Below are 17,589 nucleotides of genomic sequence, written 5' to 3'. Positions count from 1 at the left end.
TTTTATCCTGGCTTTATCCATTCCCTTTCAAATGGCTGCTTTACCCATGTTGGAGTTGGAGTAGACTTTTCTTGGCTGGTGCTAGCGCTAGGTACTTCATCGTTATTACAACTGCTTTCCAGCTTTTTATCCTTCTGTAAAGAGTCGTTCGAACCCCAAAAAAATCATCGTTGTTATCGCTTTCTACCTCAACACCAGATCTGGATTGGCTGCAAGATTTTCCAAGATCAATGTTCTATTAGACCTCACAAAAAGCAAAAATAGTACAGTAATGAACTTTTCTTTTCTTTGTGTATTGACTCCCAACTGTTAAATTTGTGATACCACCTCAAATCACACAGATTGAAAAAAAAAACCTCAAAATATTTTGAAATCTTTTTGAGCTTATCATATAAAACAATGTCTTTTCTAAATAACTTTACATTCTAAACCCTATTTAAATTGGTTTTAAGTGAAACCTACCTTTAGTCATCACGCCATCATAATTCGCAAAAACACAGAAAAACAATAAAGCTGGTATTACAACCTAGAATACCAACGTAAATATGGAAACTAAATGAACCACGTGCGATGAAACCGGTAATAGATATCCAACACAATCGTGTCGTATCAATGAAAACAAGTTAATATAAAATTTTGATTCATATTTCACCTGTTAGTGAAGAAGACTTACACAATTGTGACGTCCTGGAAAGAAAAGGATACGGGAGAAGTGGATTTAGCGGAAGTTTGGCCAATTTATTTGACTTGATTCGCAGATCTGAAAAATTGTGGAATAAGGTGTTTTTTAGACTGTTTATGTAGTTGCTGCTGAAAACAGTTGGCAATCTACAACAGTCTTCATCGGAAAAATATACCTTTTCTTGAATTTTTAATAGCAACAATTTATTGTTTCTGTTCAAAAATTTTTAATATAATGTTATCCCAGCCTATCGCTTTACCAAGTTTTATTACAGAAATGGCTGCTAGAAATTCTTCATAGGTGAAGAAAATTTCGGTATATCCCAGTCTGACAGAAAAATACTAATACTAACTGTATTAGTTCCCAATAATTAGAAAGAAATAGTCATCCATGTTTTCGTTTAGAAAACCAAAAATATATCGAAAGAAGATTGTATTATGCAGTGTAATATTATACTTAGAAGTTAAAACTAATGCACTGCCAAAAAACAGCTTTTGAATAAAACTAAAGGATAAAAATGTTAAAAATTACTTTCTTAAATTACAATCAGACGCTAAATTGATGATGTCAGCTAGAACGTTAAATAATATTCATGTATATGTCATAATTTCAACATGACACAATTCTCAGTGGAGATCGAAATACTATTCCATATTTGGTATTGTGATATACCCGAATTATTGCAGAGATGCGATACCGATGACGATTCGGATTTATGTGTCTCGTTGTATTAATCGAACTGCAAGATTTGACTTTATCTAATTCTGCTCTCCCTAAAATCAGAATTTATTGGTTTGTAATCCCTGATGGTATCGTCAGTAAGCGCGGGATATGCGCTAATTAGCTTTACGGGCAATAACATTCTGAAAATAGGTTTTGTAACTTCTAATATAAAAAAATATAGAAAAAATAGAGGACATAAGAATTTACCATATTCTGTGACGTAGGTATGTTGCTGTCAGGTTTTAACTTTTTAACTTTGTAAATCATTTCCCTATCCATAATTTCCATTACCACTGAACAAAAATATTAAAATCAAAATATATTTTACAATATAGATATATACAATATAATATGACGTGGGTCTATAGATTTGAGATATTGGTATATTTAAAAAAAAATGGAAATTGAAATGTACCAATGAAAATGAGGGACTTTAGTACTAAAAGAAAGAGAAAAAGTAAAGGGCGTCACTTAGTTCTTTGTTGAGGGATGAGAAAAACTCGACACTTGACCTATTAGATCGGTTTAAGGATAAAAAATAGACTAAACCTCTAAAAATACCAATATACATACCAAAATAAATAAATAAATAAAAACACGTACCTTTAATTTCGCTTACAGGAGAGCATTAAACAAAACGGCTACAAATTAACAATTTTTATTACTCAAAAGTTCAGCCAGATAAACGTATTATGGAATGTTAACAAATTAGCCAAGTAGATAAAAAAGATAAAAAACAAATATTTAGATAAATCAAGTATTTAGTAAATAGTTCTAAAATTAGATGAAATACATTTATAACTGGGCATTCCTCAGTCACAGCATACTATCATAATATTATAGCCATTGTATCTTAATATCTATAAAAAAATTATCATAATAATTAGCTGAACAAAAGGGCACAATAATTCCCTTTGATCAACAGAGCACTGTCAATAAAGCAAATTGTTAGGCTTTATTTACAAACAAAAATTGTTACGGGATACCAGAAAAAATTAAAATTGCATAATACCCCATCGAAAAATTTTGCGCTGCACTGCATTAGATATGTAGGCAACATAACTTAACATGTGTATTTCTTCAGTTAACCACAAAGAAGACTTTTAGCGATCTTATCTCCAACATTCGGACAAGTTTTAAAATTAATTTCAACTTACATAATATTGCTCAGGACTGCATTAAAACCTATCACTTTATTTTGTCTTGGTTTAACTGTTATATTTTATTCGTAGTGCTGCACTACATTAATAATTTTTTCATTTTTCTTACGGGCCACGTGTTCACTTGCGACAAAACAAACTAAAAACCGGCCAAACGTAAACGGGAGTCTATCGTACCATGACGGCTGTTAAAATCAAAGTTTACGATGACAAAATTCGGACCTCCACATTCAAAGCCACTCTTTCTCAAGTGTCATAACCCAAAAATCATTATCTTGTCAGCGTAAACAAAAAGATTCTTATTTATTTCCTGCCTAATTATCTAGAGATCTAACGAAAGAGCAATTTGTTTATTATAAACAGACTCCAAAATATTCACATTATTAATCTCAGAAACGCAAATGATTAGGAATCCTTTTAATTTATTGCGATATACAGGGTGAAACAAAAATGCTACTAGATTATTTGTGTAGATATATCAGGAGGTGGCGTTCAAAAAAGGATTTGTCAGAACTAGAAAAATGTTCAAAAAATCCAAAAAAACTGTTTATTTTTCATGTTTGTGGTTATGACAATTTTTTTTTCAATGATAGATTTTTATTTCAGTGATCTACCAAATCACGCGTTTTAGTAATCAGATCTTATAGACATACTCATAGGTGTTGAATTGGTTCTTCGTTCCGTAAATTCTGGTCAAAATTCTTGGCAAACCAAATCATCCTGTGGCCTTAGAAATAATTTTCAATGATGTTTTCTATAAGGATGAGTCTCTACGACTCATTCTATATTTTATTTCACATATTTCGTATTACTTCTATGTATACAAACATAGATATTTTCTACAAAGGTTTTGGGAAGTCGAAAACAGTAGGCACCTGTTAGTTTTGTCTTAACACGACGAAGCTCGTGAAGGATACTTCTAGGATATATAAAAGGAACAAGTTGTTGATTTTCCGAAAGTTAACAGGCCGATTTTCTATTTACCATCGTTTTTACAACCCAATCGTCTTTATTTTTATCTTTTTTCTCTCATTTATCTTCGCTACTTATTCGTTATTCTTATGCATACCTTCGTTTTGTATGCTAGAGAATCGCTTCAGGAAACTCCAGAATCTCAAAGAGACATATGTTGCATTCATGGAAGATTTTATTACTTCTCAACATATGATGCCGGTTCCTGAATCCGATTTTAAATCGACTATTTCTTATAATTCTCACACAGCTTTCAAAAAACAAATTTTTATTTCGCTTCTTTTCTTCAAAATTCTTACTAGCTTCGACGCCAATCTATATGACGTTCGAGGTGTGTTGCTAATTGACGCTTTTGATATATATATATATACCCGGTATTTAGGCGTTCCACGCCCTTCCGGTAGGGATCTATGGAGGAGTATCACCTAGCCGCAAGCCCTTATCTCTTGCCGTACTGCTCCACCATAGGCCGATCAGATACCAGCATATTCTAGACTAAGCCGCAGATCCATTTTAGAATTTTAAACTACTGCGTTAGCCTTTTTGTTTTCTATTCACCGGGCCGGGGATTTGAACTGACATCTCTCGCATTGAAGCGAAGGAGAAGCCAGCCGCCCAGCCCGCTTGGCTATCCGATCGACGCTTTTGATACTGGTACTAAAAGGTCATCTCGTTCTTTACTTAATTTTCGATATTTTCGTTGTTGTTTCATTTGGGATATAAAGCAAACGTATCTACAAATTAAAGTAAATAAGGAATTTTGGAATTATAAAAGGGGTTCTTTAGAGATCGGATTTTTTTTAAACCTCTCCAAGAGTGTTTACTACGTACCGTTCCTTACGAAACTTCTTCTTTGTTTTATTTTGCTTAAAAAACTCTACAAGAGTAATTCTTTTATCTACTCACCTTCTGCAGTAAGAAATCGCTTAGCTTTTAAAGCTCGATGGTTTTCCGCTAGGCAATGTGCCAGCAACCATCTCAACAGCCTTCCGTCAGAATCACGCTACAAGTGATACTCTTTGATCTACTCACCTTCTGCAGTGAGAACTCGCTTAGCTTTTAAAGCTCTATGATTTTCAGCTAGGCAAATCGACAACGTCAGCAACCATCTTCATTTATTTTTAAGGCTTTGGCTTAGACATTTTGACATGTTAGTCGTTGACAAAGTGAAACCTTCCATTTTTACGGTAGTGGGCCTAAAATGGAATCCTATGACTGACTTCTTTTCTTATTCTTCTCGTCCCTTTGACAAACTTTGTACAAAGCGGGCTATTCGTTTGTAAATCAGTCGTATTTTTGTTGGTATCCTCCTGTTTTTATTCTTTTTCCATGTCTTTTTGCTAGTCAAACGTCTTTAACAACCGTTGTGGTACTTCAATGTATCCTGGAATGATGAAACATCTGAACAGATATATCTGACCTCTGCACTTGTATGTGTTACATTTCTGGTGTTATTTCTATACAGGAATATCTATCGCAAGATCGGAGCTCTTGGCAGCTATACTGCTGACTGATCTAGTCACCTTTGTCAACGAGTCTCGTCCAATTTTCATGCTCGCTTTAACTCGACAAGATTGGAACTCTTGGCAGCCATATTGCTGGCTGATCTAGTCACCTTTGTCAAAGGGTTCTTCTTCCGATCTTCCGATATTTGATATGACTCGACGACTACGCTCCCTTGAGCTAATTTTTCCACCCATAAATTGTCAATCGTATTAAACACATACAAGAACTAATACCACACTCTACTTGGCCTAATGCCTTCTAATCAAAACCTCTCTGATTGTGTTAGATGTGTTTTATCACCGGCACAATTGTTGCAATTTTCACCAAACGGCCATTTTCCTACCGTGAGTCTCGTCGAAATATCATTATTGAGGCTGTCATTAAAGACTTTCGGCTAAAATGCGACTCCACGCCGAGATTTCGACGCTGTTCTTGTTATTGTTTTTCGCAACCCACGGAATTCTTCTAGGAAAAAGGGCCAACGATATTGTGTTTGACATAGTCTTTCGAGTTTGGTAGGTCGAAAAATTCTACTGATTCGACGCTATTCTTTTCTAGCACGGTTTCAGATGGCATCCAAAAATGTCCTGGGGTCCAAACATGACCGCCGCTTATTTGTCAATTCATATTTTATTCTTACTTTGGGAGAATGTTTAGGAAAGTATTTGGTAGTTATTTTCATATTTTACATTTAATATTTTTCTCTTACTGTACTATATTGTCATCTAATTCAATGGCATATTTTAACTTATTTTTTTTTAAATATATTGTTTCTGATTAATTCATAAAATCTCGTGAAATTGTTAAACTGACTATCTCATTTATTATGTTTTAAATACAGAGAATTTGACTTCTTTTGTTATTTTGTGTCGCCAATATACACAAAACATGTGAAGTATCATATTAATGTTACCATTGAATTGAATTGTCGCTATTCAGAAGCGCCCTACAATAGGGTTGATTTATGAGATGCAATTGTCCATAAACCACTTAACGGTTAGAGGGTTCTTTCTGGCCATCCCAATCTCAAGTATCAAGACGAGACACACACACTTCGACTTCATCACCGAAACAGCGAACAGTAAGCACCGGACATCCTTTCTTCTGTGCCTCGGATGGCGTCGTGATGCACCGCGACCAATTCTTCTGCCTGTTACGAATACATCAATATTTCAAAAGGTGAGTCTATATTCTTTGTACAGACAACAGTATGAGCTAAAGCTAGTTAGTTTCGTAATTTATCCACAGTTGTATTTGATATTTTTCGCTAATTTATTTACAGAAAAAATATTGCATTTTTTTTTCATTATTATTTCTTAAATTTCTTAATCATTTGACCAGCGAACTCTAAGTTTTATACAAAACAAAAGGAAGTATTGTATTATATAATTTTTTCTTACATTTTCAGTTTTTTTGTTGGCTTTATCTTTGCATTTTTGGTTTAAAAGAGAAACAATATCTTAGCTTTATTATAAAAGTGTCAAGTCTGTTTTTATAACCCATTGTTAGAGGGAGCAGAGACAATGTTATCACTAAGGTTATTCCAGTATTCAAAAAATCTATTTGATAGAAAGTTCTGTCATGATTTTTTGAGTGGTTTTTCTTTGAATGTTTTCCGACAAAGTTGTGTTTAAAACTAAATCAGGATACCAGGTTGGTCCAGTGTATTCAAGAATGGTACGTACGTATAGAGTGTAAAGTTTACAGAATAACTGCATTGAAACTCTAAAAGCACCTCCGAATAATGTAGTCTAGAGTTTACACGTTTACAAATAGAAGTAATATGGTCGGATCAAGTTAAGTTGTCGATAACACCAATGTCGTTATACCAGAACACAGAATGCAATGGTTGCTCGTTAATAAAGTACTGCACAAGTGGGTTATTTTTACCAATTCAAAAAACTACAAATTTTTCTGCATTTCAGGGTAGTAGCCAATGGAAACACCAAGTTAAAATAGAGTAAAAGTCCATTTGGAGAGTTAGCTGGTTTGTGATTGGATTGGAATTGGAAACCAAACAAGGAACATCGCTGGTGTAAACCCTAAAAAGCAGAGGTCCAAGGACAGAGTCCTTACGGCACTTAACTTTCCACTAATCTGTGAGAAATATTCGCCAACTCAAACTTTGTAATGTCGATGTCAGGAAACCATCTATCCAACGAAGTTAAGTACCACTAACTCTAAAATGTTTTATATTAGAAAGAGCTTTCTAGTTTTCATATATCAAAATTTATCAAAAACTCAAAAAATAAAAGTTATACAAAATCACCTAAGAAAAATAGTGAATCAAGATGGATTTAATTTGGTGATAATAGTGAAAATTTAAAGAAGAGGAAAGCAGAAATAACAGGAGATTAATTTTTATGACTAATTAAGAAAAAAGTAGTTGGTGATTTATAGATCTTTTAGCTTTTAGTGTTAGTGTAGAAAATCCTTTCATCGTTTAATTATCTTAATGGATTTGTTATACAACATTCCTTTCCGAGGTTTATTAAGTATTTTAATAATGTATTATTCCTAAAAGTGTTGTTTACAGATTTAAAAAATGTATTAAAAACAAATTTTCATTAATTTCCTTGTAAACTTTCAAACAATAAATTATATTACATTGCAAACAAAATTAATAAATATTGTTTGTTAGTTTTGTGTATACACACTTGTTTTGTATTTAATTTACAATGTATATAAAAATCACTCGAGCCTCGAGCTTGAATTTATGCATTTTAACAAAGGATGTGCCGGGCAGATAAGCTTTTACTATTGTTCACATTTGCATTTTTCTGGTATTAAAAAATAACTAAAGTGGACGAACAATAGAAACAGTATTTAAAGTGCACGTATTTTAGCTTTGAACAAAGGTAAAACAATGTACTAATTTATGTTATTTAACACATTTTTCAAATATAGAGAGATTTCAGATAGAAAGACCTTTTTAAAGAATTCAAAAATAGTCAAGCTCCAAGACACGACGGTATCATTTCTAATCTCTTGAACAATCTGTACCAATTAATAGACCTAAAAAATTATAGATTAATATTGTTGCTCAGTCACGTATACAAACTGTTTATGAGAGTTATTAACAATCGGTCAGATAGCCAAGCGGGTCAGGCGGCCGACTATCATTCGCTTCACTGTCAAATGGTTAAGTGGAGGTGCGTTTAAGTACTGGCTCGGTGTACAGAAAAATAAAAAAGTCTAACGCAGCAGTTTAAAATTCTAAAACGAGTCTGCGGCTTAAACTAGAATATGCTGGTGTCTGATCAGCCTATGATGGAGCAGTAAGGCAAGAGATAAGGGTTTGCGGCTCGGTAATACTCCTCCATAGATCCCTTGGATACTTGATATTAAAATTTCATTGCATAAAAAAATATTAGAGTTATATGAAATATGGCTCTATAGACTTATTTATAAAATTTCTTGGATGGCTAAAATTACAAATGAACAAATATTAAGGTGCATTGAAAAAAATAGAAATCTTTAGGAGTTTAAAAGACACTTCATCATCGTTATCATCTTCGACTTGACAAACCTTTGTGGATCCTCGCCTGCTCTAAGAATCGACGCCATTATGTTCGGTTTAACTAAGTTCTAAGTCGGTCTAACTCCCTCTAACCACCTAATTCGCGATCAGCTTTTGCTTTTTCTTTTTATAGGTGTTTTTGTCGTTAGTTTTTTAGCAATCATATTGTCAGAAATTCGTATTATATGTCCAGCTCATCTAAGTCACTGTATTTTAATGAAAGTTACGACATTGAGTTCATTAAAAGCTGGTATAACTCGAAAATATATCTTTTGCGCCACTTTCCTTCATCGTTTTAGCTTCAAATATTTTGCAGAGTATCGTACGCTCAAATTTTTCCAAATGTCTTTCATCGTTCTGCGTCTGTCCATGTTTCCGACCCATATGTAAGGACCGGCCTTAGCAGTGTTTTTGTATATAATATTTTTAGTTTTTATTTTGATATTTTTTAAGAATTGTTTTTGGAGTTCATAGTATGCCCTATTTGTAAGGTTTAATCATCTTTATTGCTTCGATCGTTGTGTTGGTAGTAGTCACTAGCGAGTCAAGGTATGTGAAACTACCAACACGTTCAAAGATATTATTTCTAAAAACTTTTTCCTGTTCTTCATTGGCTATAGTATCTGTGACACCTAGGACACCATATTGAAGGATGGTGTAAGAAGCTCGCCTCACAGATTTTTGCCATGTGCAGATTGGCTACTTCTGTTAGTCGAGATATTCTTAGGTCAGTTTATTTTGAAATGGTTCATAGTATCCTGACATATTGCATAATTCTTTGAGCACCTACTTGGGGACATATTGCATAATACTTTTTAAACCCTTGTTTAAAAAGTATGGTATTCTTTCTTTATTTTCAATTTATATATTAAAAAGTTTGTTAACTGCTTACAATAATATACAAGATGTAAAAACACATGCTAAGGAATATCAGTACAATACAAGAAACACAAGTCATATCATTATAACATATTCCAGATTGTGTATTACACAACCTAATACAATATATTATAATCTGTATAATTGTTTTTGAATTTTTTAATTGACAGAGAAATAAGAAAAACTATTAGAGAAACCAAAAACAAATGGTTGGAAGATCAATGCAGAGAAATAAAATCATTGGAAAGTAGACTCGACTTGTTTAATCTCCACAAGAAGGTAAAAGAGGCAGCAGGAATATACAAACCCAAGAGATCAGGACATATGACTGATAATCATGGCGGCCCGGTAATAGACATTGAACAAACAAAAAATATATGAAAGAGATACATTGAGAAGACATTCGATGACGACAGAGATAACAACCAGATAATTTTGGAACACGACACATGACCACCAATCACTCAAGACAAAGTCAAAGCCGCAATTAAAGCAACCACAGCAGGCAAAGCACCAGGGCCAGACCACTTTCATTCAGAATTTCTAAAAATCATGGGAGACGAAAGAGTAAAATGGCTTACGACAACGTTCAATAAAATCTATGACTCGGGAAAAATCCCAGAGAGCTGGTTAATCTGCATTTATTGCTATACAATTTATTAAGACCTTCTTAAAGATAATACACAGAAGAATTTATCAGAAATGCGAGTCACAGATCTCACGAACGTAGTTTTAATTTAGGGATGCGTTAGGTACAAGAGAAGCCTTGTTCGCGGTTCAGGTATTATTTCAAAGGTACAGAGACGTCAGCTGCGATATTTATGTATGCTTTATCAACTACCAGAAAGCTTTCGATAGAATCAAGCACGATAAGCTCATGGATATACTAAAGGCAACTATAGGCAACAAAGACCTTCGAGTAATCAAGAACATATACTACAACGTATCAGCAACCATTCGGGTAAAAGACCAACTAACAGAAAAAGATGCAATAAATAGAGGAGTACGACAGGGCTGCATACTCTCTCCCCTATTATTTAACTTCTATTCGGAGCACGCCATGAGCCAGACCTTAGAGCATATCGAAGAGGGTATTCTCATAAATGGTAAACGCCAGAATAACATCAGATATGCAGACGACACCATCCTCTTTGCAGACAGTTTAGAAGGTTTACAGACACTAGCAACGTAATTGTGGAGAATCAGTCAAAAATACGGGCTTGATTTTAACATAAAAAAAAACAAAGGACATGGTCATCAGTAAGAAGCATGTTCCACCTAGATAATTACTGGTAGATCAGCAACAAATACTCCAAGTTCCCAGTTACTACTATTTAGGAACCACCATAAACGACCAATGGGACCACTCAGTTGAGATAAAACAAAGAATTGAAAAAGCCAGGTGAGCAATTGTCAGAATGAGCAACATATTTAAGAGCCAAGACCTACCCTTAAAAACTTAAAATCCGTTTATTGAGATGCTACGTATTTACAGTGCTGCTCTATGGGGTTAAATCATGGACACTAACCGAGGCATCCATGGGAAAACTCAAGGCGTTTGCGATGTGGTGTTATAGACAGATACTGAGGATCTCCTGGGTGGACCGAATAACAAATATTGAGGTTCTACGTCGGATGGATAAAACATGTGAAATTATATCCACAGTGAAAAAACGCAAGCTATAATATCTTGGACATATAATGCGAAACGATCATAGATATAACCTGCTGCAACTTATATTACAGGGAAAGGTATTACTCTGGAAAGAGGGGACCAGGAAGAAGAAGAATATCTTGGTTCCAGAACTTACGAAAATGGTTTTCTTTGACCACTTCAGGACTATTTCGAGCTGAGGTCAATAAAGTTAGAATTGCCATGCTAGTAGCCAACATCCGTAACGGATAGGCATCACAAGAAGAAGAAGAAGAAGAAGATAATTGTTTTTAAACGTAAACAAAAATATTGATATTCTTCTTAGGAAGGTGCCTATCTGTTCCGCATGTTGGCCATTAGCATAGCTACCCTAACTTTATTTGCAGCTATTCGGAATAGTTGGTTGTAGACGTATTGAACCACTTCCTTATGTTTTGTTCCTGGTTTGTGTTCCTCTTTTTTCTGGTCCCCTCTTTCCAAATACCTTATCCTAAAGAATAAGTTTCAATAGGTCATAGGTATTCTATTTGAGCTCTCTGATTGTGTTAGTGATCTCGCATTCCTTGTCCATTCTACGTATAACCTCAATATTAGTCACACGTTCCACCCATGAAATTCGTAAGATGCGCCTATAACACCACATCTCGAAGGCCTTGAGCTTTCCTAAAGAAGCTTTAGAGAGCGTCCATGCTTCTACTCCGTATACTAATGTAGTACATAGCATCTGATCATAGAGATTTTGGTACTAGATGATAAATCGTAACTGCTGAAAAGAGACTTCATCCTTACGAACGCTGATCTTGCTTTTCCATGCGTTGTTCTAACTCAGTAGAGTGGTCCTCTGTGTAGCTGTTTAGCATATCAATTGGCTGTTGGTTTACCAAAAAATGTGTATTTAATATGTCACACTTATTAACTACCATGTACTTTGTTTTATTCGTATTGAGATCCAGTCCATATTCTCCACTTATATCTGATATGCGCGACATTATTGCTTGTAAACCATCTAGGTTATCTGCAAAAACTACTGCATTATCAGCATATTCAATGTTGTTAAGACGCTTTTCTGTAGTTATCCCAGTGCTTGCTCGAAGATACGCTCCGAGTACATTATAGTTCAGAGTTAAATAGCACTGGAGACAGAGTGCATCCTTGTCTTACTCCTTTATCTATGGAAATTGTCTCTGTCAATTGGTCACCAATTTTAATGTTGGCAGTTTGGTTGTAATATAAATTATATATAATTCGCTCTCTATCGAGGTTAAACCGTAAGCAAAAAAAAACGGTATAACCGAAAACCGGTGTTTTGTCAAAAACCGCCATCCCTACTGTATATGTTATATTTTGTGTTCTTGTATTATTTCTTAGTTATTTTCTATGTTTACATAAGTGACTTATTTATATTGTGACATAACATGTAGTGCTTACTATGTAAAAATTGTCAATTATATCTATCTATCATCAAAATCAGCTAAAACCCAAACAAAAATATGATTAAATAGATATTTTTAATACCTGTTAAACAAAATATCACTTTCTGTAAGGTCCCATTAAAAATTATTAGTTACGGTGGCTCTGTAACGTCATCTATGACTATTACGTCACCTGTTATGACTAGTTGAGAAGCCTGCGTCTGTATATGTTTCCTTCCTTCAAATTTCACTATTATAAGTATAACCAGAGAATTAGGAACACAGAGCTCGTAGTTCCCTGGTATAACGCTACGCGCACACACATCGAATTTGGACGGTCGATAAAAGTTCGATGGAACAAATTCCTTTGGTGGCACGAAGAAACTATGTGAACGTGCATACACATAGATTGCCAAACGGTATGGCATCGTTGCCATTATGACGTTCGATCACTGCCACTTCATGGACGACTGCCGTGATCATTGCCGTCCTTTCAAGCCGACTGGTACCAAATGAAAGCGCAAACACACATCGATATTTGTCGGCCGACCAGAGGACTAAATGCGTTTTTTTGGACACTGCTTAAGCTACGTCGCTCCTTGTTGCTACTTACTACTGTGTTATTCTATCATTTTGTGTACTCCTTTATCAAACCGTTGTAGATTTACAAACGTCTTTGAATAAATGTCATGTCGTGTACGTGCAAAGCATCATCGACAAGAGTTCGCTCGAACTTTTACCGATCGTCCAATTTTTGGTTTTTTATTCTTTTTACTTCTGTACAATTTATGGATTTTTAAATTTAAACAAATATTATTGTATATCAAGTGTGTTGAAATATTGAAAATTTATTACTATTTGTTTGAATTAGTTCCAAAAAATATATCTATATATAAATATAATCTAAAACATTTCCTATCTACGTATATTACTGTTAAAAGAACAGTAAAACTGTGCCATGATGAAATTTTCCCGAAAATTAAAAGTTAAGCGATCCTCTCGCAACATTTCAGTGAACCCGAATAGATAAAACGGCTTCTTGCGAGAAAAATACAAATGTATTCGTGTCGGGACTAGCAAAGAAGACGAGATTGAGACAAATTTCGGTTGATATATGTGTAAAAGGGATAAGCTTTATTTCTAACGCGCTGTGGGCATGGCAAAAGATTGGAAAGAAAAGTGAGGGCAAACGAGACAGAAACTTTTGTTCTTTTCGATGCGATCTTTTGAGTCTATTTACACGCATAGGCGCTTCAGAACACACAATGGATACGAAACAAAGAACATGAAATGAATATCGGAATATACCGACAAAATCAATTACTGTAGAAATATCAGCACTTTTGCAACTTTTTGATGGTGTTGGTAATGTAATAAGTATAAAAAGTGTGTATTATATTATATAAATTCAGAGTTATTGTTTAAATACCTTATATTCATGTCTTTTGTTTTTATCTTCTTACACCGAGCATACAGCTTAGTGCTATAATTAGGACCTTATTACTCCACGTATAATATTTCATAAATTACTTACGAAACTAGTCCACTACAAAAATCAATTATTATATATATTATATGTTATATATATATATATATATATATATATATATATATATACACTCACCGGCAAAATTAAAAAATTAACGGAACACCTTAACAATGGGTCATGTTAGATATCTCGAATTTCGTAACCCGTTGACCAATTTGAGTGATTTTTTAGTATGTTATAGTTATATTATTTAAAAATATCGATGTTATAATATTGTTGCTAGACAGGTCAGTGTCATTTTATACCGGGTGTAACAATCATACTGTGTTTTTTCCTTAAAGTTCGGAACACCCTGTGGAATAATCTAGCATATATAAAATATTGAAATTAAAACTCAATTATAGCCTTAAGCTTTCTTAACATTTTTTTTTTGATTTATTTGCTTTTGTGAGACAATAAAAAAGTTACGTAGGTACTTTAACAACTAGTAATTTTTTTCATCAATAAATGCTCATTTTCTGCTTAGTGTTACCGGCATATTTAAAGGAACAGCCATAAAATCTGAGTATTTTCTCTCTAGTCTATATATTGTTAATATTGTTTAGATAATATCATAATACGATTGTTGGTGAAGTATTTTGAATTTTTATTACAATGGTAGTACAATATGAAACCTGTTTAAGAAGAAATAAAACACAAAGATGTCAGACTCAAACAAAATACGGATTTTAAATACATTAACTTTATTGTACAGTTTGAACTTAAATTGGTTTTTTTTATGCATTTTTTTTTTGGCTTTAATAGCGTGTGTTTCCTCCATGAGCCCTTACAACTGCAGTTATTCGTCTTCTCATACTTCTGGTAACGCTATCGATTAGTTGTTGAGGCAGTCTCTCCCATTCCTCACTCAAAGCAATTCTGACTTCCTCTCTGTTTTGAATAGCAGGAACCCGTGCCCTAAGTTTTCTGCCTAGTATGTCCCACACATGCTCTATCGGGTTCAGGTCTGGGGAACAAGCTGGCCAATTCATCGTTGTTATACCCACTTGTAATAAGAAATCTCTTACACGGCCTGCGTCGTGTGGGCGCGCATTAAATAAAATGTTCGCTAATATATGGTGCAAAAGGTATCACATGGTCTTGGAGAATATCTCTGATATACCTACCTGCTGTTAATGCTCCATTATCAATCACCACTAACTTTGTTCTTACTCCCAAACATATACCGCCCCCTCACCATAATTGAACCTTCACTAAAAGGTACGGTCGTAGTAAAATTGAAAGGGGCATTTCATTCTCCTTGGCGTCGATACAATATTTCTCTACCGTCGATGTAATTTACACAAAACGGCTCTCGTGCGTAAAGATAATTTGACTCCAGTGGTTATCATTCCAATTTTGATGTACTCGACCAAATTGTAGTCGTGGTAAACGATGGTGTCTCTGGAGTCTGGGAGCTTTTATTGGCACATATGACTTAACACCGGCTTCTTTAAGTCTCCTTCTTACTGTGCGCTCACTTATGGTAGTTCCACGAACATTTTGCAACAGGTTTTAGGTTTGAACTGCTATTTGACGTCTACTACGTAATGTTTGCAACGTTATAAATCGATCATGTACAACCGTGGTTAAATGTTTTCTACCTTGTCCCCTTCTTCTTACATACTCCCCGGTTTGTCTCCAACGACTTACACAACGATGGATGGTTGATGGTGATTTACCAAATATTCCAGCAACTTCCATGTACGTTCGATTATTTTCGACCATTATTACGGCCCTAGCAATATCAGTCGGTATTAAATCACTTATTTTTACTTACTCTTTGCAATAAGAACACCACTGATTAGAACAAATCAAAAAAAAATCACATCGAACAAACTCAAACAAATTAACTTATCAATTACAATACAAGTTTGTACTTATTATCAACAGACAAAACGACTGTAAAATGTAAAACACAACTGAAATAAACAAATTAATTTGACATTTTGACATTTAAGACTTTCTTGTGACAAGGAGCATTCAAAGCTATGTAGATATAGTCTATAAAACACAAATATAAAGAAATATTGCATTAATAACTTGTTTCTTTAAATTTGCCGGTGTGTGTATTAAATTGTTAACATCTCATAGCCTACCTTAGGCTTGTTTATTAAAGTAAGCAGAAAATGAGGATTTATTAATGAAAAACATGGCTAGTTGTTAACGTACCTAACTTTTTTATTATCAAACACAAGCAAATCAATCAAAAACGAAAATGTTAAGAAAGTCTGAGGCTATAATTAAGTTTTAATTTCAATATTTTATATATGCTAGAATATTCCACAGGGTGTTCCGAACTTTAAGGAAAAAACACAGTATGATTGTTACACCCGGTATAAAATGACAATTGACAATTTTTTTTTTTTATTTAAATAGAAAGTCGCATCCACCTAATGGTTATTAGCGACGGATCTGTACAATTTTACAAGAATAGTTATATTACATGGTTATAAAAAAAAAATTTTTTTTCCTACACAATAGTACTAAAAAAAAAATCAGTAATACTATCCAAAAAATTTAAATCCTATGGAACACATCGATAGCTTTTAAATAATCTATTAAGTTCTTTGAATAACCATTTTGACCTAACACAACTGATAAATTTGAATCTATATTATAAAGAGATTGTTGATGTTTGAATTTGTCACATTCAAAGATATGTTTTACTGTTAAGGTTGAATTGCAGCGCTCGCATATTGGTGGGTTACATTTTGAAAAAAGGTAAGAGTGTGTGAGTCTAGTATGGCCTAATCGTAATCGGTTAACTACACTCTGTTCATGGCAATTTTTGTACAAAGGTTTAGTTCCTTTAACTGTGTCTTTAATTTGTCGTAGTTTAGACGCTGATATGTGCCATTCGTTATGCCAGACTTCTAAGATTTTTGCCTTAATATAAACTGGACCGCACTTTAATATTATTTCTGAGTCCGCACTAGACACTGCACTACGCGCACTTAAGGCTGCTCCTTCATTTCCGGGGATACCCACATGAGAAGGAATCCATATGAAGTCTACTGTTCTTCCTTTTTCTTGACATGTGTGAAGTTCTGATTTGATCATTTTTTCAATTGGGTGTTTAGGATATACTCGTTGAATTGAAGTAATCGAACTCAGAGAATCAGAAAGAATCACCGCTTTGACGATATTGGTATCATTAATAAACTTAATTATAGATATTTACTTGAATTGATCACAAAAGCGGCACCAACTCCATTGCAAGATTTTAAAGCATCTGTAAATATTTTGGAGAAATTTTCATAAGTTTGGAGTATATTTGACAGAATAGTTTTTATTTGTGAGGGACGTATTTCCGACTTACTATATTTGCTCAAATATACATTACACTGTGGAATATTGATTGATCAAGGGATATGAGGATCGGTGATGTTTGGATCGAATATGTCAGGAAAATCAAAGTTTAATTTTTTGCAATATGTTCTCTTTCATAGTATGGTTTTCTTAGTTTATCATTATAATTAAAAAGTTCGTTATATTTATCTGTGAAGGTGTTACTATAAATAGGTTTTTCTGGATTACAGGATACCGAGGA

The 17,589-nt window shown here is 33.9% G+C and overlaps 1 protein-coding gene across 1 annotated transcript; it reads right to left on the bottom strand.

Annotated features, from left to right (window-relative positions):
* Nucleotides 1-16,556: 16,556 nt before the first annotated feature.
* On the bottom strand, nucleotides 16,557-17,099 carry LOC140433926 (uncharacterized). Its single transcript, XM_072521897.1, has one exon. It carries the CDS (start codon nucleotides 17,097-17,099, stop codon nucleotides 16,557-16,559), a length of 543 nt encoding a protein of 180 aa, XP_072377998.1.
* Nucleotides 17,100-17,589: the final 490 nt, after the last annotated feature.

Source organism: Diabrotica undecimpunctata, chromosome 2, assembly GCF_040954645.1.
Source record: "Diabrotica undecimpunctata isolate CICGRU chromosome 2, icDiaUnde3, whole genome shotgun sequence".
NCBI classification, from domain to species: Eukaryota; Metazoa; Arthropoda; class Insecta; order Coleoptera; family Chrysomelidae; genus Diabrotica; species Diabrotica undecimpunctata.
Note: the sequence above shows the minus strand (reverse complement) of the source record. Positions and strands in the feature narration are given on the sequence as shown.